This window comes from Lissotriton helveticus, chromosome 5_1, assembly GCF_964261635.1.
Source record: "Lissotriton helveticus chromosome 5_1, aLisHel1.1, whole genome shotgun sequence".
NCBI classification, from domain to species: Eukaryota; Metazoa; Chordata; class Amphibia; order Caudata; family Salamandridae; genus Lissotriton; species Lissotriton helveticus.
This window is the reverse complement of record NC_136065.1, coordinates 1,215,015,378-1,215,040,383: the sequence shown is the minus strand read 5'-3', so window position 1 is coordinate 1,215,040,383 and position 25,006 is coordinate 1,215,015,378. Positions and strand designations below refer to the sequence as shown.

The 25,006-nt window shown below is 46.5% G+C and overlaps 1 protein-coding gene across 3 annotated transcripts in view; it reads left to right on the top strand.

The window, feature by feature from the left end:
• The window catches only part of MCMBP (minichromosome maintenance complex binding protein), a 184,584-nt gene that overhangs the window by 46,713 nt on the left and 112,865 nt on the right, over nucleotides 1–25,006 (top strand). For all 3 annotated transcript variants that reach the window (XM_078643928.1, XM_078643929.1, XM_078643930.1), the window contains exons 3-4: nucleotides 15,754–15,894; nucleotides 23,888–23,929. In XM_078643928.1, the coding sequence (XP_078500054.1) occupies nucleotides 15,754–15,894; nucleotides 23,888–23,929 (183 nt within the window). The remainder of the gene's footprint in view (nucleotides 1–15,753; nucleotides 15,895–23,887; nucleotides 23,930–25,006) is intronic.

Here is a 25,006-nt window from a genome sequence, read left to right as displayed (position 1 = left end):
ATTGGGTTACGGCCTTGCCCATTGCGGAATTCGCATATAACAGTGTGCATTCCGCTCTGGGTATGACTCCTTTCTTTTGCTCTTTGGGTTACCATCCTAGGGCTATAGCAATTCAACCTACAGGGCGAGTGCCAGCCATAGATGATGCGTGTAAGCGGCTGAATGAGATATGGGGCGTTGCCCGGGTACAGCTACTGGCAGCGAAAGCCAGTATGAAGGTACAGGCAGATAAGCATAGGGCCCCTGCTCCTGCTTATCAAGTAGGTGAACAGGTGTGGTTGGCCACGAAGAATCTTAGGCTTGGTGGGTCCCGTAAATTGCAGCCTAGATACGTGGGTCCATTCCCGATAGTGCAGGTTATCAATCCCGTGGCTATGAAATTGGATCTGCCCGGTGACTATCGGGTTCACCCTGTGTTCCATACTTCCCTATTGAAGCCCTATATACACTCTTCACAGGTGCTACCCCCTCCTCCACCGGTGCTTGTGGAAGGGCAAGAGGAATATGAGGTGCAGGCCATACTGGATTCAAGGCGAAGGAGGGGCCATTTGTTTTATTTGGTCAACTGGAAAGGGTATACCCCTGAGGATCGTACTTGGGAACCGGCTGGGGGGGTTCATTCACCCCGATTGGTACGTTTGTTTCATCGTCAGCATCCGTCCAAACCCCGTCCTGTGGGGAGGATCGTTGGGAGGAGGTACTGTTAGGATTCCCGAGTGGTCCTCTTTCTCTTGCCATGTCTGGGAGCCCATGTGACCTGCTGGGGCGGAGATATAAGCTCCTTTCTCCTTGCCCCCAGTGCTTGATATCTAGTCGTTTTGGTTCCTGGTCTTTGGCTAGGGGCTGTTTGTACATTTGGGACTTTTGCCGTTGCTCACGGGCTCGTGATTGCAGTTTTCCTGGCTCTTGGGTTCCCTTGTCTGTCCCCTTTATTGTGTTTTCCCTGTTCCTGACGATCCCTGCATTTTCATTGGTCCTTTGGGTTTTGTTGTGCTTTGTGTTGTCCTTTCGTGTTCGTTCGTGTGTTTGTCTTGTGTTGAGCCTTTTAACCCGGCTGGGTAGACAAAAGAGTTTCTGGGGCTCCAGTACTCTTGAATGTGACAGGTGGTCCGGCTGGATTACCGTCACTAATCTCTATTGTGTGTGTTGAACTCTCAGAATAAGCACTTCCGCATTTCCGCATTGTTTTCCATTCTCTCCACATCGTTGTGTGGAGGCGGAGTGCTGTTTCGGGCGCATCCGGGTTTAGCAAGAGTCACTGCTACGCCGGTGGCTTACAGAGTTCTGTCCCTTGTCTTTTTTCCCCTCTCCCTTGAAAGCTCCGAGCGCTTCCTTGCCTTGAAATACGGAGTTTTTTTTAGTCGTTATCACGACTTTCTTCTCCCTATACCCGGGGGCTTTTGTGATATATGGAGCGATTTCCCCAGCGCTAAGACACCTTTACCCCTGTCCCCTATCTTCCTGCTGAGACCTCACCGAATTCCTCCTCGCCGGAGATCTCCACTGGTCACCTAGCAAAGAGCTTGTGGGTAAGGAGGAGTGAAGGGGTGGTGTGGGATGTGGTAAGAGAAAGAGGTGCTACATTGTATTTATTTGTACCATCTGTGGTGGACAGTGATTTAATTTTGTCCCTATAGGTGCAGTTTGTGGAGAACATCGGTCTTTGCAGCAAGTCCCTAGAAAGATCCCAGGGATCCCTTGTCTGTCACACCCCCTTTACCCGCCCCCTGTCAGTTGTCCCTCTGTCGACCCATTGGATTATACCTTTGTGGGTCGCTTATGGGCAGGGGCAGTGGAACGGGGTAATCGTCGCTCCTGCATTGTATGGGCATAGCTGGAAAGGAACCAACACAAAGCTCCATAATTTCCCTAATGGTGAAAAACAATCTGAGGATGGAGCCGATGCCCATGCGCAATGTGGAATAAAGGAGGAGTCACCTATCTCGTGACTTCCAAAGAGCTTTTCAGGGCAAAAACAAACTGCAAACATCTGGGCCCAACACTAGGTGGCGATCTATGCACAGTGTGTATCTCGGCAGCTCTACATGCCAAGAACAGATGCATACTGGTAAGTAGTATTTTCCTTCCAGTCTCCACACATGAGTATTTCTGTTTTGGAAGCATTAATTTTGAGATGTCTCCACGTCATCCATTGATCCACGGCACTGAGACTGAAAATTGTCGAGTTTCCAATGTCTTCCAGTTGAAGTATCTGCGTGTCATCTGCATAATTAGAGCATATGCGGTGAAATTGATTGATCAGTGCCAGTAATGACTTCCTATAGATGTTGAATACCATGGGCGAGATGATAGAGCCTTGAGGGGGACCCCTACTTTTGTGAAGTATGGTTTGGACTAGAAAGGGGGGGGTGGTATGGATGATATTAGTTCTGTCGTGAAGGTAGGATGTGATGCAGTCCCCTCTATGCAGGCTTTGTAGAGTGTCATGGTCAACCGTGTCAAAGGCAGCCGAGAGGTCCAAGAGAAATAGCACCGCAATCCCGTTGCGGTCAACTGTGTTCTTCAGGTCCTCACATTTGGCATGGAAGGCAGATTCTGAGCTTCTTCCTGGACGGAATCCTGGTTGGAAATCAAGGTATGGCATTATCTTCAATAAATTGTCACATCTTGGCGAATGCTGCTCTTTCTGTCAGTTTCACCAGGAAAAGACCATTTGTAATCGGCCTGTAGTTGTCAGGGTTCAGCGGGTCCATGTTTGTTTTCTTCAGTAATTGGCATATGTATGACTTAAAAATAATTATTATTATTTTTTTTTTTTTTTAATTAGTAACTTAGAAAAAGTGGTGGTCAACACAGATTTTAAATACAATAATAACATTGTACCGTAGAGAACACAGAGCTTACAATACATGGTCAATTTTAGAGTGTTCATAGCAGCATGTCACAAGGTAGGTCACATTTCAGCCGAAATGTCAGTGGGTGAGGTTTGGGGGGGTTCACGTATGTTAACTCCGTATTCATTCCAGTTTGACAACACCGCCACCCATTTCTTGGGGCACCCTCGCGCCATGTACACTGTCTTCTCTTGGAGCATGCACCAGTCCATGTCCTTTTTCCAGGAGTTGAGTTTCGGAGGCGCTACTGCCCCCCACAGCCTAGCAATGTTTTGCTTCGCTACTGCCAGTCCTAACATCACCCATAGCCTTCCTTTCGCTGGCAGGTCTGTGGGCTCCCAGATGTTTAAAAGGCTCCTTTTAGCCTCCATACGCAGCTCAACCCCCCCACACTTCTTTCATACAACGGAGCACTCGTTTCCAGTAAATCTGTAACACAGTGCACTCCCATATTATGTGGAAGAAAGTTCCCACCTCCCCACATCCCCTCCTACAGAGTCCCTCCTCACTACGACCCATCAGTTTTAGTCTAGTGCCAGAGATGTATACCCGGTGAAGTATTTTAAGCTGGATAAGTCTAGGCCTGGCTGATATAGCCACTTCCTTAGGGGAAGCAAGCGCACTTCTCCACTCTTCTTCATCTATTTCTAGTCCGTCAGCCTCCCACTTTCCTTTGAGAGCTAGTAACGGGTCTGTGAGGGAAATTGCATGTTCTGGGGGGGGGGGTGCCAGTCTAATAATCTATCCTCCAGGGGGGAAGATTTTGGGGTTTGGTCCCTGAGGGGGATATTCTTCTGAAGGGAGTGCCTGACCTGCAGGTATTGGAAGTATTCTGTCTGTGCGAGTTCGTTCGCGCGTTGGAGTGAGGCGAGTGGCGTAACTCCGTCCGGACCCCATAGGTCTTTGACGTTGGAGATGCCAATTAGATCCCAGTTGCTGAACCCTCTGGTGCGGCCCAGATTGCCCAACCTCTCTGAGACCCATAGTGGGGTAGCCATTGTCAGAGTATTGGCCCATCCCAGTTTGCGCTGAACAATATGCCATAGTTAGACAGAGTGTTGTGTTGGCCCCGTGAGTGAGTATCTACCAGGTTTTGAGTAAAACGCCACCTCCAAGTTCCCGCCAGGAAGGAGCCACCGGTCCATTCCGTATGTCGGGTCGTTCCCGTCACAGTAGGTGCCTTGGTTAATGGCCGAGAGGTGTGCGGCCCAATAATACTTACGGATGTCCGGGAGCGCTATGCCCCCATCAAACCATCCCAGTGTCAATTTCTGTAGGGATATTCTGGGTGTTCCGAACCAAAGTAGATGTCTTTTTGGGGCTTTGACGGACGCAAAGTATGACTGCGGGACCAAGTCAGGGTAGTTTTGTAGGGCGTATAGGAATGTTGGCAGCGCCATCATTTTAAAAAGTGCTGCACGGCCCAGTAGGGACAGCGGGAGGTTCTGCCAGGTTGTGGAGTCCCTTTTAAACCGCGGTAAGGGCGGCAGAAGATTTCTCTCATACATAATGGCTTTGTCTTTAGAAATGAAGATTCCCAAGTACTTAAACCCGTCCGTGGCCACCTAATCGGGCAGTTTCGAGAGACTTCCGGGGGGGTCGCCATGACGGACATACAGTAGGGATTTACCCCAGTTTATACTATATCCTGAGTTCCTCCCGAAACTGGCGAAGATGTCCAGGGCTTCCATAAGGGACCTTCGAGGTCTCGAGAGATAAAGGAGGATGTCGTCCGCATAGAGCGAAATCCTGTCCTCCCAGCCGTCGGCCCACCGGAGCCCCTTCAAAGAAACATCCTATCTAATCCAGGCAGCGAGAGGTTCCAGAGAAAGGGCAAATAGCAAAGGTGAGAGGGGACATCCCTGTCTCGTCCCTCTTCCTAGTGCAAAAGCCTCAGAGGTTTTGTTATTTACTGTGACCTGGGCCAGGGGCTCAGAATAAATATGCGCACCCATCTGATAAAGCTAGGGCCAAAGCCCAATTTCTGAAGGACTGCCATCATGTAGGGCCACTCAAGCGTGTCAAATGCCATTGTGGCGTCGAGTGACGCCACAACCGCATCTTCTTGAATAGTATGACATCGCCCCATCACTCCATTAAGACGGCGGAGGTTGAGCGCGGTGTTGCGGTGGGGCATAAAGCCCGATTGGTCCGGGTGGACCAGTGTAGTTAAGACTGGCTTGAGCCTGTTGGCGAGGACCTTGGCCAGTATTTTGGGCTCTGCGTTCAATAAAGATATGGGCCTGTAGGAGGCACAGGAATCTCTGTTTCCCTACTTTTGGGATAGCCATGATTGTGGCTATACGTTGGTCTCGCGGTAAGCCTCCCCTCTCCTTACTTTCCTCGAACATACATTTTAGGTACGGGCTAAGGCCATCTGGTTTGAGCTTGTACAGCTCGATCGGAATACCGTTGGGCCCGAGGGCTTTTCCTGGGCGAAGATCCCTGATAGCCCGCCCCAGCTCCTCAATGGTGAGCAGCGCCTCCAAAGTGTACCGCTCTGCCTCCGAGAGAGCAGGCATCCGAATGTCAGCCAGCAAGGCCACGGAGTCCTCCTCTGGCCGAGCAGACCCTCTACTATGTACCCTCTGGAAGTGCTGTGCAAATTCCCTGACTATCTCGCGGGGTTCCGTAATAACTGCTCCTGACTCAGCCTTAAGCTCGGCCACTACTCTCTGTGCCTGCTGTTTTTTATCGAGCCAGGCAATGAGCTTACCCGCCATATCGCCTTGGTCGTATATTCTGCCCTCCCTGTCTCTTGCTAAAGTCTTAGCGGCACAAAAGGGGATGATGGACGGAACGTTTGAGCAAATCAAACACTCACCCCCAGTCAACTGATCTGGGTTTAATCCATCACCATTCTTTAGCCCACTCAGCCACCCCATTTCAGACATGTCTATATGCAAATCAGTCTGACCCTGTGCCTCATGGGAACAGTCCAGCCCGAACTGCCAAGCCATGTCTTCCATGGACCGGAAACAAGCATCCTTGGACTGGTTTTGGATTCATAATCCTCATCAGCCAGGCTATCTTGAATCCAGTGGCCAAGTGAGCAAGGGACTCACGTCTGAGCATACCCTGCCACACTTAGTGGCGTCAGTGGCCAGGGCCCTGTATTCCGCCACTTTGAGTTGCATCTGGTGGATAGTCCCTGGGTCGCCATCGGTCTGTGCTGCCTTTTCCAATCAGATGAGCTCACTCTCAACAGTTACCATCTGCGCCTCCCGTTCCTTGCGACGACCAGCGATCGCAGATAGGGCCTCCCCCCTGAGGACGGTCTTTAAGGCCTCCCACAGTACTACCGAAGATTCTACAGAGCCGTCGTTGCTCTCAAAGTATCGGTCAATTGAAAGAGTTAGCATCTTTCTAATTTCTTCGTTACGTAGGTACCTGGCGTTAATCGGCGCAATACACCCTTCCCGCCGATCGCCGATTTGTGAGGTGGGCCAACAGCGGGGAGTCATCCGAAATGCCTCTTGCCAAGTGTGAGACTTCCTGAATTGTAGTGCCCTGATGCATAAGTGCTAGAATGTAGTCTAAGCATGAGAGAGCGATGTGGGCCTGAGAAGAAAGTATATTGTTTGTCCGTCGGGTGTCTGAGACGCCAGAGATCAGTCAGGCCAAATGCCTCCATGAAATCCGCCAGCCACAGGCGTCCCAACTGTATGTCCCTGGGGGGTGTCTATCAAGGTCCCCTGATTCCACGGCATTAAAGTCGCCTACCACTAGGATTTGTCCTTCCGGAAGGGAAAGGAGAAGCCCGCCCAGGTCTCGATAGGATTGAATTTGGAGACCCGGCGGGATATAAGTCGATACCAGGTTTAGCCTACGCCCCTCCCATTTTCCCGAAACAGACGCAACACGCCCCTGTGGGTCGGATTCAGTGTGGTCAATGACTAGAGAGAAGCTACAACGGAGAAGGATTCCCACCCCCCAGTTCCCAGAGGTGAAACCGGAGTGAATAGCCAAAGAGTACCCCCATCTGTTCAGCGCGTGGCACGTGTTGCCCAGCAAGTGGGTCTCCTGCAACAGTACCACGTCTGGGAGGTGTCGTTTAACAAATTGCAATACAATGGTTCTTTTAAGCTTGTCCCCCAACCCGTTAACGTTCCAGCTCAATATATTGAGGCTTTTGTCCCACTTCTTAGCCAAAGCCACTCATTACTGAAAAAGCAGCCCTGTGTGACCTGGTACACTGCCCGACTGTGTCATTACATTTCTTGTGTGACCATACCAAACTTCTCCCCCTGTCCCCAACCGTCCCCCGCCTCAACTGCTCCCCCAACACCCCCATCCCACAACTGAACCCCAACTCCTTCCACCCCCAAAAGAGTTTCGCTGCCCCCCCCACCCTGCTTCCCTGCTCCTTAGGTTTCGAACTACCCACATCCCCAATTAGCAGAGCGCCTTTTGCCCAATCCCAACCCGGGAGTGAGGAAACCTCCCCCTCCCGCTAAAACTTGAAAGGGGAAGAGTGCGCCGGCCCCAGCTCCAGCCGCCGTCTACATCCGTCCCCCCATGCACAACCCTGCTGTACCCAAGAATACACTCTTGAAGAATCATCGCACACTCATACCATTGCATGTCCCACCCTTAGTATAGCTACACAGTGGCCCCCAAGGGCCAACACCATCTCTCAGTTCGATGAGGCTGTGGGTTCCCTCATGACACCATCTCTCAGTTCGATGAGGCTGTGGGTTCCCTCATTATGTTACCCCATACTGCCTGGTATGTGCAATGGTATGTGTGCTAAGAGTTATTCCCCCATCGCCACCCGCTAAGTAGGAGCAGCCCCTTGCCTCGGTATTACAGTACTTTATACTTTACAGTTCACCAGGGCCACATCCGCCTCTTCTTCCACTAGCGACCTTCTGTGTCTCTGAGGGACCCCCATCTGGGGCTGGCCGACCTCGACCGCCAGGAGCGCTGACTCTGGGCATCGACCTCCAACCTCCCGGCTATGGATCCCGGTGAGGCAGCCTGATTGTCTCTCCAAGTTTTGCCCTCTGTCCGCTTCTGCGACGATTCCCTCTCCAGCCAGTCCTGCACATCCGACAGCATTGTAAAAAACAGGGACTTGCCCCCCGCGATGACTTTCAGTTTGGCCGGGAAGAACATCATGTACTTAAGTCCCCTGTCTCGAAGTGCTGCCTTTAAGCCTGCAAAGGAGCGCCTTTCCCGCTGAACTTGAACCGTGAAGTCCGGAAAGAAGCGGATCGTGGCGTTCTCATATGGCAACTCTCCCATCAGTCTGGCCGCTTGGAGGATGGCATCCCGATCCCTAAAGTTCAGGATTTTTGCAATTATTGTCCTAGGCGGCGCTCTCGGCTTGGGTTTCGGTACCAGTGCACGGTAAGCGTGTTCCACCGTGAAGATGTTAGAGTCTCTTAGGCTTCAGGTGGGTGAGGATGAGGTCCTCCAAAAAAAGTTCCACGCTGGGCCCCTCCGTTCCTTCCGGCACTCCCACCACGCGGATGTTACTTCTGCGGGCCCTACCTTCCTGGTCCTCGAGCTTAAGAGCCATTTGCCGGTGCTGGTGAACCAGGTCGCTCACCCGCTTCTCCATAGTTTCCGCGGAGGTCTGAAGCTCCCGTATGGTGGATTCATTCGCTTTGGCCTTATCAGAGGTCTTGCCAAGATCAGTTCTAAGAAGGTTCACTTCTATTGAAATTTTGTCCATTTTTGTCTCTAGGGTAGTGCCCTTTGTATCGCCGCCATGATGGAAGTCCAAGATGGCTCCTTCTGGCCTGCTTGGTCTTCGGTCGCACTCCCTGCTTGGCCCTGTCCCAGAGGGAATGCATATTTGTCCAACTTGTTGGTCTGTGTGGTTGAGTTTCCTTTAGATCTCATGGTTGCGGTCTGGTCGGTCCGAGAATTATAGACCCCACACCTTCCCATACAAGATATGAGTGACCAAGGTGGTCGGACCCTTTCTCTGAGACAAACTCCACTCCAGCCGGCAGGGATATGTCGCGGTGGTGGCCTCCTTCCTTATTGGGTCCGGACTAGGAGGCGCTACTCTGCCTCTGCTGTGTAGTGGATCTCCCGCGGCCACCTTTAGCGATCTTCTGTCCCCGGCTTTGCTCCGGTCAGCTCCAACTGCCCGCTGGCACCTTTAACCACCTCCGAGGAACTCCGTCGCAGCCCGGGGCAATCCTGTCCTCCACACCCGGGTCATCCAACCAGCGTGCAATCCCGCCGTTCACTGTCTCCCTGCTGTACGTTACAGCGGCATCCCTAGGTGCAGGTGCAGTGCCTGCGTCGTGGTGCACCACCTCAACCTACTCCTCCATCTCCAGGGGGGGCCCTTCCCCAGTATAATAGTCCCAGCCTCAGTTCCTGGGGTTCACTAATGGCCGCCCCCTCTCTCGGCTCCTCGCCCTGTAGTCGTCGGGGTCCACCAGTCTCGCCCGGCCTGTCAGTGCCACAATCCAGTAGGGCGAGGTCAGTGGAAGTCTAATTGCCGCTGTGTTTCCGAGGGCAGGGAACACTTCCCCACGATGCCCAGGTTGTTCCAAGGGGCCTCTACACCGCTGTGCCTTCCTCCTCTTCCAGTGTCCCTTAAGCCTCACTATGGACCATCGGCCTCGCCTGGCCAGGCTAGGCCCTAGCCTGGCGACGATGAATCTGTTCGGCGCAGCTGCACCAGGCTGGTGCTGTGCCCCCCGAGGCCCAGGGTCGAGCCTGTGCTGCTGTTCAGAAGGTCTCAATGGGCCCCTCAAACCCCGCGCTCCTCCTAGCTGCCACTCGTTTTTCAGCTCTATTCAGCCTCCGGGCGTGGTCGCTTGTTGTAGTCCCCAGCATGATCACCGTGATGTAGGCCACTCCCTCCGGCCGAGTGGTGCTCCTTTACCTGGGGCCAGGATCTTGCCCCCGCTGTGGTACCGGATGGCTCAGGGGACGTGCACTTCTCCGCGCCCCCTGTTGCAGTCGCTTTCCCTCCGGCGCCGCTCCGGAGCAATCCTCCGTATGCGGCTCCCGATCGCGGGCGGGCCGAAAACCAGGGCCTCGCGTGATCCCGCGATGCGGGCGCGAGGCTCCGACCCGATTACAGAGTGCCCGGGCCCCGCGAGCAAGGAACGGTTCTCCGGGCCGCCGGCAAGTCTCTCCTCCGGAATTAGCTGCGCCGAGCGCGATCCGCCTTGACAGGTGGAGGATCACACTAGAGTGCATTTTGGTGCAGATGCAGGCCGGATATTACAGGGGACAAATCTAGTTCCGCAGGAGCTCCCCTTAGGCGGCCATCTTCGCTGGCGCCTCATGTATGACTTTTTGAGTTCTTCTGGAAATATTCCAGTAGTTAAGGAATTGTTGATGATTCTTCTTACTGGAGTGGCAGCAGATGTTAGATGAATTGTCTTGAAGGTTTGCAGTGGACACAGGTCAGAAGGGCTGCCGGCAGGCCTCCTTGCTTTGACCACGTCCATAAATTAATCGTGTGAATTGCACATTTAGCATTTTTAATTCTTTCCGAATAGTTTTTTTTTCTTAGCTTTTTTGATAGCTGAATTGTATAATCTGTAAAGTTTCTGAAGGCGAACGTTGTATTGATTAATGTTTGATTTGAGCCAGGCACGTTGCAGCTTTCTAATTTGCTGTTTTCTCTTGATCTATGTATTTCGCCACAGTGCTTGTTTTCTTTTGTTCTGTTGTGTGGTTTTTAGTGGTATCGGGATATTAAAGCTGCCTGTAGCCACCTGTATAGTTTTGAACCAGATTTATTGTGTCTAGATCTTTACTGGATGTTAGTTGTGTTTTTAAGTGTTCTAAATTGAGTTTGTTCAACGTCGATGGGAGGATGCACGTAAGGTGATTTTAGGTGTGTCGCTTAAGATTTTGTTAGAAAGCAAGCAAATGGTGATCTGACCATGTGACCGGAGTCATTGTTTGAAAGGTAACTAGTTCTGTATGAGCGAAAATGACATCTAGGATGTGTCCAGTGATGTGTGTGGGTTTGTGGACGATCTGATGCAGGTTCAGTGCATCCAGGCCAGCGATGATTGTTTTCGGATGGGGCATATTGGGCTTGTCAAACCAAATGTTGAGGTCACCCCGAACGGATAGGTTGGAGTGTAGTGTTGTCCGGTTTGAAAACTGTGTCTAGAAGTGTGTCTGGGAATGTTGCATTGCTAGGTGGAGGTCTGTAAAGGAGCAGGAAGTTACAGGAGGAAGACCGTGTAAGGTTGCATCTTGTGAAAAGTGCCTCACAATCTTTTATGGAGAAGTCGTCCACTTTAGTGAGATGTAATGTTTGTCTGAACACAACAGCTAGGCCACCTCCTTTTTTGCCTATATGACTTTGGGTGATCGTTTAATAGCCTAGAGGAACGGCTTCATGCAGGACTGGAGCCATATCCTCTCCCAACCATGATTCGGTTATGAAGAGTATGTGGGATTTTGCGTCTGTGACAAGGTTGTAGACGTGATGTTTGATTTTAGACGACCGAACATTATTAGTAGACCGTTTAGAGAATGTAATTTGGCGATAGTGTGATTTTGATTTGTAGAAGAGTGAGCAGTCTTTTGTGGGCTATAACAATTGTGTAGCTGTTATGTAACATGTTCCTTGTCCAGCAGGATAAAAAGGCATTTTGATGGGTCTGTGTGTGTAGATGGTGGTTGAGAGTGAGTTGGTGTGCTGTGTTCTTGTAGTGTAAACTTGTTGTGCAGGAGACCTGGAGAAGCAAAGTTGTGTGGTGTGGCATGTTGCTTATTTTGTTGGCGTCTTTTAAGGGTGGAAGGTGTATGAGTTGGGGCTGGTGGTGCGGCATGTGGGTCATGTAGTAAGGTTTTAAATTGTCCAATGGATGAGAGGCAGTTAAAGAGTTGCTGTGTTTCTGTATATGTTTTGGGTAGGGTAGAAGAAAGAAAGCTTGGAATGGGAGTTTGTTGCTTTGTATAGTCTGAAATGTGGGTGTATGTTTGGAGTTTGTGATGGAAAATATTAGGAGGTGTTGCGCTTTAGAGATTTTGTTGTGCTGGTGTGCGTGTTAAGTTTTATTTTTGAGAAGTCGTGAAAGGAGGTGCAGATGTATTTGTTTTATGTAATGGATTTGTTAGTATAGTATTTGTGAGTGGAAGTTGTAAGGTACAAGGGATGGTGTTTTACTGCTAAACAGGCAGTCACAAATGTAGTTATCTTGCAGGCACTACGGACATGATTTGAATGGTGCATTAAAAGCAGTGGCACCGGGCCCAACAGTTGTCAGAACTCCTTTAAACACATAATTTTACTATTACATCAACTAATTCTATTTCCCTCTTTCATTTCATTTTTCAAAATGGTTATATTACTTACCCGCACTATACAACAGTAGTAGCACTATTTATTGCCTTTTCGAACATAAACAAGAGAACACTTGAACCGACTTTCTGTAAATTCTATTGTACAACTGCTCAGCAATCTACAATTTGCAACAAAAAACGGTTTATTATTATTCACATAGGCGAAACCGAATTCATTTACCAGTGCTCATTTCCATCGTACAGTTCTTTTGGCACGCAAGTCTTCACAACGCAAGACTAAAAAAATAAAACTTTTTTTTTATTGGGTTTCATACATCAAACAATACATTTGTATCCGTGGACTCGCATCTGTTCAACTAAAAGCAAACAGTACTCCATTAACGGGTAATTTCTCCAGCGTTTCTTTGCTGATCAACTCGTAATTCCCTGTACAAGCAGGAGACTGTCTTAATTGTGCCCACTGCTATATATTGGTAATTCTGTGATGGGGAAGGCTCAGTAGTGCCTGTGTTTCAATGTGCACGCATTGCTGTTGTGCGAGCTCTGTTCAGTATGAAGTGCCATGGGATATTTCGAATTCTGCTCTGAATTCCTTGTACGGGAGCAATTCCGTATCTCTAAACAGATCCCCTACCTTTGTCGCCCCCATCCAGAGGTCGAGGTCCAGCCAGTACTTTTAGTAGATCTAGTGGTAATTTGTTGGGTATAAGTAGTTTTAGAGCTGATCTTCTGTAGGCCCCTACACCATCATTTAGGCATCACTCTAAGCTCCTGCAAGTTGCCAAGAGATGATTCATGCACTCTGAGCAGGTCGAGTAGTGTCGGTACAAAAGGCCCTGGGGTCCGGTCTGTGTCTATGCCCCAGGTCCCTGGATCAACCATTGCAAATGAGCTGCAATCTAATAAGTCAGGGGCCACTAATCCCCCTGCTGTTGCGCACTGCATTGTTTTTTAATGTGACTTGTCTGCACTCCCCGCTCCAAATTAATCTGGTGATTAAGGTGTCCAGCTCTTTAAATAATGCCCTTGGAATCCATAGGGGAAGTGTAGTAAAAAAAATATAGGAGACTAGACAGAGCCACCATTTACAGGAGGGCTATCCTTCTTGCTACTTGGAGCAGTAGTGTCTTCCAGAACTCAACGGAAGCCCTCAGTACCCTAACAGACTGCTCGAGATTTCCATCCACTAGATCAGCACGGTCGTGATAGATCTGAACTCCAAAGTAGCCTAAACATCGAGGTTCCCACTGTAGGTGGGCCAGCCCCTCTGGGGAATTTCCGTTCTGTACCATAGGGAAGAGCTTGTATTTCTTCCAGTTGACTCTTAAACCAGATAATTCAAATTCTTCTAGTATGTATTGGGTTCCTCCCGAGTCGTCAACCCTGTCGCTCAAGTGTAGCAAATTATCCAAATAAAATGCTAATCAATGGCGATGATGCTGGAGAACAAGAAGGACTGCAACACCGCCGCCCTGCTGGACAACCTCGCCAACCTCTGACACTAGCAACTGGTGAACACCCCAACCCATTACGCCGGCCACATGCTTGACCCCATCTTCTCCTCCAGCAAGCACATCTCCTTCAGCCACTCCACTGGACTACACTGGACAGATCACAGCTGCGTCCACTTCAACTTCAGGACAACCACGACCCACCACCACCCGCAACAGGTTCCCTGCAGAATCTGGAGCCAGATCACCGCAGACCAGCTCACCACCGCCCTCAGCCAGAACCCGCCCACCAACACGAAGGACCCCAACGAAGCAGCCCGCAACCTCACAAGGTGGCTCACCAACTGCGCCGACGAACTCGCACCACCAGCAGACCCGGCAGCAGGAAAGCCTCGTGGTTTACCAACGACCTCAAAAACTCCAAGAAAACCTGCCGCACCCTCGAGAAAGCCTGGCGCCACACTGTGTTGCGGCCCAGGATGAACCTGCTTGATCAGGAGGGATCAACTTCAGCAGTATAGGCAGGTGCTTAGTTGCCAGAATCTTGTAATCGATGTTAAGCATCAATTAATGCTCTGTATGCTGAATGCTTGAATGTAGGTTTTAGGATGGGGACTAGCATAACTTCTTTGGCTGCGTCGGATAGATACCCGGCGGTCTTTGCAGCCTTGTATAACGCCATCAACTTAGGTGTTAGTAGATGGTAAAAAATTCCACTGGGAAACCATCAGTTCCCGGGAACTTACTGTGTGCCATATGCTTGACGGCGTGGGATATCTACTGCTCCGTAATATCTCCCCCAAGGTTATCCCCAGTAGAGCAGTAGTGAACCATTACTTTGGTAGCATCACTATGTGTAAAGAGTTATTTTGTTGCTGTAGGATGCTGCTAGGATTCTTTAGATTAGGCTAGGCGTGCCCTTCTAATCTGTAACATGCAGCTACTCCAACCAGCTGCGTGGGAAATATAGTTGTGGGATTTCTTGGACCAATTCCTGAGTGACGTGTTCATTATCATTAGAGATTTTAATGGCATTTTATTGTTGGATGTTTTGGATTTAAAGGATGCTGGTAGTATTAAGATGCATAAATACATAATGAATTATTAATGCAAACTGTAATGAAGGATTTCTTTGAATTGTTATTGAAATCGCTTGATGGAAGGTTCACAAGTGATGTGCTAGTAAAATTCACATATTTTGCTAACAAGGGGACTAATATGACCTTCAACTATACATTTGTTGACTACATTTATTTTGATAGACGAAACTATTTCGAAGTTGCAGAAAATCTGTGACCATCTTGCACAAGTAATAGCTGTGATGGGTTGGGGGTAAATTGGCTCCGAAGCGTAATGAAGAAGGGTATATGTTGGAGGCTATCAATTGCTCCTGAATTATTTGGTCTAACCGCTTTGAACCAAAGCTCGGTTCATGGGTAGTCATGGTGTTCAAGTGACTAGCTGCCAAACCGAATAATTACTGCTGGTGTTTATGACGAGGGCAAAAGAATTTGAAACAATTTATGGGACTAATTGAAAGTCAACCAACTGTCTAAACCATCTCTAAATGGAGTGTTAGGTTAAAGCATTTTTATGATGTGTTGGTGCCTGCAACGAAAAGCACCCCAAGGTTACTTTAAACTGCCCTTAAACTTAGAAAGATGCACTGGAAAGCCACCCTTAGGGTATGGAGAAGGGAACCTCATTTACTTACTCTTGTCCATCTCGCCTACCCCTTTATTATTATTACATTTAAGGCGTTTGGTATTCAAAATCCGTGTAAACTAGACGTGCTTCAATATTGTGTTGCTCAAGGGGGCTCTTTCCATTGATCAAACACAGCAAGATGTATATCCAGTGACCTGATGGCGATTTGCAGTGCTGCACCAACCACCCATGTAAATATTAATTGCTGAGATGTATTCAAAATATTGATTAAAAAATGTGAGTTGCACTTGTTACTTAGCATTTAAACGTTACTAAGACCCAGAAGCCTTGCTTGGTTGTGCTGTACGAAAAAGTGAAACTAAATTAAGTTGCTTTACTGCAAAGAAAGTTGATGATGGGTAAATTGCTTAATTATTTAGGTTACTAACATAAAGGAATGCATGAGGCTGTGTTCTATGTCACCATTCTTCTCGAGGTCTGTCCCTGCCTTATGGCGGAGTTTTGCTTTAAGGTTCTTGTTTTTGTCTGTGCAGGTGCCGTCACTGAATGATGTCCCACTCCATTACCTGAAGCCTAATAGCTTGGTGAAATTCCGCTGCATGGTGCAGGACATGTTTGATCCAGAGTTTTATATGGGCATCTATGAGACGGTGGACTCTCTCACACAGGCCAGGGTGAGCTTCTTTTGACTGACTATACACAGAAAGATCTGAGCCTTTAAATTAAAAATCTTGCTTAAACTGATATGAAATGTGGACTGTGACATGCCTTAAATGTCATGTGTAGGCCCCAGGTGTAGTGCTTGTCTGATGCATTATCACTGATGTGAATATGATGGAGAACGCTTAAAATAGTTCATGAAATAGTGATAAGAATATCCTTTTGTAGGACCTTTCCTAATCCTTTGCCATGTATGCCATCTGTATGTTATTTTATTGCAGCAAATACCTGCAACATCATCAGCTGAAGAATGAGGTTCGTAACTGTTCCACCTGGTGGTGATATTGGCTGCACAACTAGTATATAATATCTGTAACTTTTACAGAACTATATAAAATCTAAGGAAACGTGCAAGGAAGGCTCATTAATCTACACCCCTATGACGTGAAATAAAAAAAGTCTTAAAGTCTAGGAAGATGAAAGATTTCCAAGGGGCGCTTTGGGCGGTTTATCCAAACAATCAGCTTTAGAAATGTGCATGCATGTAGATTCCGCAGCAAGGTTTCCTACCTACTCCGGAAATTTGTCTCCCACCTGAAGGTCAGTTTTTTTGTATTAGCAGCTCCATTGTATTGCAACATTTATGTAGCGCTTACTACCCCTCTGCGGTGTCCTGAAGCGCTTGCTTCCATATGTAGCATGCTACACAGTGTAGGGTGTGTGGTGGAAAGTGTCGTATCTTTGTTTTTATCCTGTGTGAGAAGTATTTCCATGTGGTGCGTAATGACCGCTGAGGTGCAGCTATCATGTTATAGGACGCAGTGCCTAGCAGTGTGATGAATGTAACAGTATCCGACCGGCGCGCAGTTGAATGGAGAGATAGTAGTGAGATCTACGGGGATAAAATTTGTTAATATTATCCCACATCGCATTATCAATGTGAGGTGTTAGGAAGCAGCCATTGCATATAATTTGTCCGGAGCTATAGTGGTAGACTAAATTAAAGTCCTCCATTGGCCAGTGGTATATTTCAGTTCTTCCATACCTGTTCAGGTGGTGATTGGGGGATTATTGCGGAGGACTGGTAGACTACTGAGTGATGGACATGACTATTTCAATTTAGTCTCATTTGGGTGTAAGAACGTCATACAGTATAATGGAATTGTTATGCAGCATATAGGAACTATTATCAACTGCTCAACAATTTAGTGTTATGGTATCAGTATTTTGTGTGGGCGAGGAGGGCTATATATTGTATTGCATTTATTTAGCACTTACTACCCCTGATGAGGGATTAAAGTGCTTTTTGAGGGGCGGCACACTGCTCCAGAACCCAAGGTTGGATTGTGTTTCTCCCACTGGTTATTGTTGGTAATTGGGATTAGTCTTGTGATCTGGGGGAAATCATTCCCTGCAAGGAATCCACTTTCTATGTAGTGGATTAAATTGATAGACGTTAGGCGTAGTCTTTAGCATGGTTGGTGTTTTTCATAGATGAACATTAGGAGATTGGTTACTGTTAGGTTGCAGGGGTAGCATCTTTTAAAGTGTAAATTGTGATCTTTGAAATTAGGTGTGGGTAATATGCAGAAATACAATAATCCAAATTAAAACAAACATGCATGCGATGTGCTGTGCTCCGAGATGGAAGGCATACAGGGGAGGACCGGCATCAATTGGACGTTTTAAGGCACACTCTATTTTCAAGGCACAGTCAATTTTCCTGTGATTATCGCTGTCGTGGTTTGAGATTGCATGCAATTTAAGGATACATATTTCATGTAAGAGAATATTATATTGGCTCCTCTGAATAAACACTAGAATCGTGCAAACATTCGATTTGCTGAGAGGCTTCAGCTAGACCACTGCTTCAGCAAGTACAGCTAGAGGGCTGAGTGTAAAAAAATGTCTGGCTGCTTTCTACTACGGTTGATGGAGAACCATTGAGTTGGATAGAAGAATAACTGTTCCATACAATACATGCATAATTGTTTTCTATGCTATAGGGAAAAATCTCTCCTCTCCGCTCCTCTCTTCGAGTGTAAGCGGGCCAGCCGTGTAAGGAAACTATGCAGCCTGGTTGAACTACAATTGATTGCGTGACCGCTGAGCGTTACAGTATTCTTATTGATGGTGACCAGGAGAGTTCTCTGTTAATTTACATTACTAACAATACTCCGGCTAGTCGCAGGCCAGCCCTTTCTAACGTACCTGGACATAGAAAGTTGTTAGTGCTTGCCAACACGAGGAAAGTGTGCTGGTCATGAATCTGTGAACTGTAGCTTGACATTGAGCGATTTTTGTTCCGGGTTCTATGTCCGAATTATGCGATAGTGTAGTTTTCTTGGAAACCTCCATATTTTCACTTCTCTTGTGAACTGTGAATGTTACTGACGTTTCACATCTTGGCTGCTAAGTAGTTCTAATGCATGGTGGCATGTACTTAGAAAGTGGTGCCTCTTATACATTTCTTATAGTAAGGCACTGTGACTATTAATAGTCTAAGCCGTTTAAAAAAAATCAATGGTAGTGTGAAGAGTCCCTGGTTTGAGACTGGGGATTATCTGTAGACTTGTGGCTCCCCATGCTGTAAAATAAAAGCACATTTTAGAATGACTGCACAGCCTAGCTGACTCAATTCGCTGACGTGCCTGGGTGCAGCCTGTCTGCGCCCCACACAGGGAGTAAATCAGAAGCACTATAGCACTTAACCCCTCATCTTCCAAGTGAAAATAGTGCCGCCTGGGAGGTGTATAGTTGACCTCTCTCACAGGCAACAGCAACTTCAAAGTGATCCTGTTATCTGTATTTTTCCAACATCACCCTTTGGTAACAGGTCGCCCAAAAAAAGTGCATCTCTTTTGGGAGGGTAGCTACTCAATTCTCTACTCAGTCTGTTTGACTTTTAGTAGGGGGCATAGCGTTTTTATTAAACCCTCTCTTGTGTGTGAATGGCAGGGAATGGTAAATGGTCTATGTTCTCTGTAAAAGGTCTGTTCAGTATCCTGAAACTGGGCTTTGTAACATTCATGTCTGGGCCATTGAAGAAGAGTGCCTGTGCAAGGATGTGGTATTTTATAAAATATCTACTTGTCCTAGGTCCATGAAACTTCAGAAATCTACTTTTCCTGTAAAGAGAGAAAACTTGTCACTTTGGTGACATGCAGTAAAGTGACACGTTGTGCTAGCTTTTTTAGTATGTTCCACCAATAGGTATCCTATTGTGCAAGGAATAAGGCTTGACCCTAACAATTTGTTATTTAGACCCCTACACTCGAAAGGTGGCATGCTTCATTATCTGGTCTTTTCTTAGTCCCTAAAACAGAGCAGGGTGAGCTCGACCATGTTCCAAGGAGCACTTTGGATATTCTACTGCTTTGGTCTTTTAATAAAAAATACTTCCCAACACCAAGGTATCCTTTCATTTGTAGTGTTTTTGGTATTCTAAAAAAAGAAAAGGGGGTGTCCACGGAGATAATTATCCTATTCCCTACATAAAAGTCAACCTGTTTCAGCCCTAAAGTGTAATGACCGTTGTGCCCTGCGCTTTCATCAGGATTGGATTAGCTCTACTCCCTGGAAAAATGTAATTTAGAGAAGTCAGTTAACCTAGCACAATTTTGTCAGGACAATTGCACAATATACAACATAAATAGCACGGAAAGGGTAGACTCTACTTTTTCCCCAGTGACGGCTGATGCAGGTAAGAGTGGTGGTGGTGGTGGTGGGGTTCTCGAGTCGACAGACAACGATGAGGAAAAATAAAATGAAAAAAATAGAACCACTTACCTTGTACTCACCGCATCGGTAATCATTAAGGGCTTCTGGAACATAGTTAATAGTATTTTGGGGTCATCTAAAAAATAAATTGTATCTGTGCCTTCTGCCACAACACCCCATTGTCCTTTCTGCACATAATTGCATGTTGCACATGCTTTGATAAAAGTTGGTTTGCTGCTACCCGTTTTTAGAATGTTACAGGTTTGTTGTATCTGTGACCTGATGACAGTAATTTTTAAAATGTAATAATATAATATTGTGCTATGCTGTAGGGAAATTGTTGGCTGTAGTTAAATGGTTAGCTGATTGAGTAGTCATTGTACTATATGGACATTAATGGAATGCTGTGGTCGGTCCATCAATGTATGATCTATTGTTTCTGTGAAACCGGCATGAACGATTAGTGGCCTAGCTTGAATCGGGGACAGGATGGTCACTCATCATACGTACCTTGAACAATTATAGTTGCCTTATGCCGTTTGAAAATGAGAAATTAAGTTTGATTTCTCTTATTCTATACTTGCATTTTACATACCTAATTGTATTTTGAATATTTATTACTGCTGTGGGCCTGTTTTGAACAAAATTAATTGTATTTAAGCACAAAGATTGTACTTTGCATAAATATTACTGTTGTAGCTATATTTTGTACAAAAAACGTATTTTACTCAAAGCTATGTTTCTATGTAGGCAATTTGCGTGTGTGGTTTCTTGGAGTAGTTTGTCCTGATTGATCTGGACTAATAATAATATCTACCCTATGTCTCGTAATAAGACTGAGAGATGCTTTTTGCTCTGCTATTAAATAGATCTATATACTAACACTACTTTGCATAAGCTACAAAAGGAAGAACAAGTTAAATATTTTCCATATTCTCAATTTTATTTTTCGCATTTAAATAAAAGAAGGAAATTGGTCATCTTGTCTGCAAATCGTAGCTCTGGGTTTTCAAAATATTTTTATTTTACAAAGAGTGGGTGGTTTTAGTTGAAATTGTATTTTAGTTCAAAAAAAGTATATAAGATGAACTGGGAGCCTTGTAAATAGCCTTAATTCTTACATTTTGAAAGCGTGAATGTGTTTTTATACCGTCAGTAATGCAACCTGAGCTCCCAGCCCAGTGAATTTCGTAAGAGACTGTGTGTGTGTGTGTATATGTGTGTATATATCTATCTATCTCCCAAATAGCGTTATTTGGGAATAAATAATAATTCTCAGCAAACCTGCCTCTGAGTGCGTATTTGCTGTAACAGCAACTTGGAAATATATATACACACACACAACTTGGAACAATAGAGCCAAACGTTGCCTTAAGTGGCACCCAATTTGGATACTTTGGGACAGTAAACTGGCAGCTAAAGGGTTTGTGCTACGAGGGTTGGGTCTACTTGTCTAGTGGACAAAATAAACTTGAAAACCCTTAGCACACCACAGCTTCTTTGTAGCTGAACAGCTGAGCAATGGAGTCCATTGATGCACACGTTATTTGCCTGTATTGTGCAGGTCTGGTTCCACCCTTTTGGGCAGAACCGGCCCCTATATACATGCACTTTCTGTCTCTCTCCTTGAAAGTAGATCAGTAAGGGGAAAGTAGCCAGACTTGTGCTTTTGATATACTAATATTTGCCTTGCCACAGTGAAACCCACCCCTCCCATTTTCCTGGTCATGGCCCACATTCTGTTGTGAAATACATACTTAGATGAGAACCTTGCATATCCACCTGAGCCAGTCTGTACCAGCATTAGGGTGGCCACCGGGACTGGGACTCCATGAAAACTGACTAGCAACAGAACGAAATGCTTATTTAAGTAATTATTGATTTCCCACGACAGCAGGCTCCCTGGTTTGCCGGTGGCAAGCCACCTTGTAGTCATGAAGGATAGAAGTTCTGAGTCCTCTGCAAATGCAATGTTAAATGATTTGACCATGGAGGTACTGTGCACCAGGATAGAAGATTAAAGCTCTGCAGTGGAACTACCTTGTGAATGTCATTATCCCTCCAAACTGGGTCTAAGTCTGAGCTAGCCTGCATGGCATGCAGAGGAAAGAACAGGTTTATCGACCTGCACGCACAAGGAACTGGACTACTGCTGCTAGGAGGAAGAAACCTGTTCCAACGGAAGAATGCCAAGGTCCAGCTGACTTGAAGGACCTTCATGGAGTTCATCTTGGTGGAGTAATGTTGTCCTGGAGACACTAAATTGTCCCGCTCTGCTTCAGACAACACAGCATCTGGGTACGCGAGCTATGCCATTGCCTTCAGACATACACAATTCCCCATACCTGTTGGATGCCTGTCAGCAGGCACTTCATGTGCCCATTAGCCAATGGGAAACTGGTCCCTCAGGCGTTTTGGGTGCTCGTGCAACTAGAAAGGCTTACTTTTGATGGATCTTTCTGAAGATGCACACCTTCTAAACTGTTGCTGATACAAAGTGACTTCTAGTGGGTATTGTGCCATTAGTCAGCCACTGCCCCCAAAGTCCAGTGGGCTACTGGGCTTTGGACACCAGTAACTGGCAAGTGTCATTCCAAACGTTTGACAACCAAACACCAGATTTTCCCCTTAAAGACGACCTTAAGGGGCCTGTGGAATCACCTATAAGAAAAAGTGCTACCTTACTTTGTGTGCGTGGTGGGGATTTATGGCCAGAAATGTATGTGGACATTCCTCATATTCCCCAGCCATCCGTATCATCCTCTGTCTCAGAAGACTGGACACATCAGTGACAGAGCTGATGCATTATGTCTTTCTGTCTCGCATCCCTGCACTGTTGATTACAATTGTAACCCAGATGCTTCTGAGAAGACCAGAGCTGACCTGAGATATTCCTCTAGGTTAACATGGGCAATACGGGAAACATCATTTACCACGAAGGCATTACCACTACTAACATTTACCACGTGACACTTACCACGCAGGGTGCCTTCCACGCAGGGTGCCTTCCACGACGTCTTTACCACGGGCTGGGGGGGAGATGTGGTATTCCTTCGAGTCGTTCTGCGTGGGCTTGGGGGGCAGAGGGGGGCTGGGGGGGGTCTCCCCCCCAAAAAATAACAAGGGGGGGCTGGGGGGGGGCTGGGGGGGGTCTCCCCCCCAAAAAATAACAAGCAGTTTACTTTAAAAAAAATAACGAACATAATTTTAAAAGAAAAAGGAAAGAGCCTCCCCCAAAGACGTGCCGTGTACGTCAAAAAAACAGTCCTTTTTTTATTTTGGTATACGTGTTTTGACGCTTGTTTCAATGGAGGATGGAAGTAAGGGCTCGTAGAGAAAGACGTGCAGGTAAGACGTTTCTAGGCGTAGTAAAATCCTACGTTGTAAATACCAGCGTGGTAAAGCCACTTGCGATGTAAAATTCGCGTGGTAAAGCCATGCGTGGTAATTGAAATCGTGGTATAATCATATATTCGTGCAATACAGCTCAAAACTGACTATTTCTAGTGCAAAGGACTTGGACGCTTCAGACCTGTTTAGGTTTCATACTCTTGCACATACGGTGTTAGGCACCTAATTTTCTTTGTAAAACATAGTTTAAAGTGCACTATTTATTACGTGTTACTTACGTCCTTTTCTTTCTTGTGAAGTGATTTCCGAATTGTCTTTTACACAGCATTTTGTGTTCCAAGACCCTTTGTGTCCTAGAATATTCCTTGGCTGGTTCGTACCGCCATCCCAAGGGAGTCACGTACTTGGACATTTCAATTGTAGCGCAACCGAGTTGTCCTGTTTGGACACCAGTCCAGTGGTGAACTTTATTGTTCCTCAGGAGTAAGGCCCAGTAACATCTGGCTACCCAGAGAAAATACCTCACACCATGCTTATTTTCGAGCGTCATCTTTGCAGAAAATGAAGTAAAAGCAAAGTGCTCTGGTCTTTTTCTGTACCAGACCGATATATCCCGCAACATTGAAAAAAGCACAGGAGGGGCATTGGCTGTAGGACTGTTTAGTACAGAAATCACTTGAGTGAGAAGCCTGCAGTTCTCCTTTTAGGTAAAGCAAGATTTTATTTTATCTACTGTTGGTTAATTTCTATTAAAATGTGCTAGTTTCATTTTGCAATCTCCACATTTGCTACTTGCTATCCTATTGGTCAACACTAACGTAGCAAATCTTTGAAAATAATTTTATTGTCGGTTCGTGAGTCTGTATAAATGGTCCAAACACAAGGTGTGATCTTCTGACGGTGTTTCTTACTACAATCCTGTTTATTTGTTCCTAGGTTCTGCATTTTGGTAAATACAGGGATGTGGCAGATTGTGGGGTAAGTGTCATAGATACCTAAATAAAATTGACTTGAAATGTGTGTATGTTATAAAAACCCATATATTTGATTTTGCTACGCTATGTTCATTTTCTTCTTATTCACCATGTATGGACTCTGTTTTACTTTGTTTTTTAAACTGCGTGATCCATTGTTGCTTGGGTGGGTAGGTCCTGATTTGCCTCCTGACTCCTGAGTAACCAAAACCCACCAAAGCATTTTGGACAAATCATTGATGTACTTGGGAGAGGGAGAAATCCTACCTTCCAGAATACTTCTTAAATTAACCCGACGTTTTAACCCATGTTTTGTCCAGCATCTGTCTTTTTTTTTTTTTTTGTTTAAACATATTTTGAGTTTTTTTTATTAGCGAACCATACAATTGTTCCAAGATCTTTGTTACATAACCATGTATGACAAGGCATTCCAACACAAAATCCTCAATTGGCATAGGTATGTACATGAACTGCCAGCTTTACATCACTTATTGTACATTCGGACATAACTGTGTATAATCGACATTCTAGTGTTAAGCGGTACATCCCAAAACAATAACGAAATAACACCCCAATTTCCCCCCTCCCCTAAGGTCACGGTCTCTGTCAGTCCATTACACGCTGCATCTACAACACAGTGTGAAGTGTCATCAGTAAAAGTGTCTGGTCCGCATACACAACATTGCACAAGTCTCAACCTTGCTCTTCGGCACACACATTGCATGAGTCACTTCCGTACCGAACATCCATTACCTAGGTCACAGAATCCAAATGATGTGATCGCATCCCCTCTAACATAACTTTCCATTCAAGGGAAATCTGGTTTTTACGCAGGCCTCTGATTTCTTCTCTGCGTAGTGCCGCACCTTCTGCGCCGCCCCAGCGTAAAAATTCTGCACCAGGCACGCACTTCTGGGGGTTTACGAGATTTCCACCTCAGTTATATTTCTAATAGCCAGTATAAATGCAAGGTTTACAAATCGGTGTTGCACTTTATGGGTAGTAGCATGAGTATGGAGCCCCAAAATGCACTCCCCAGTGTATCAGTAATGGCAAGCTGCGTAGCCGACTCGGTCATGTG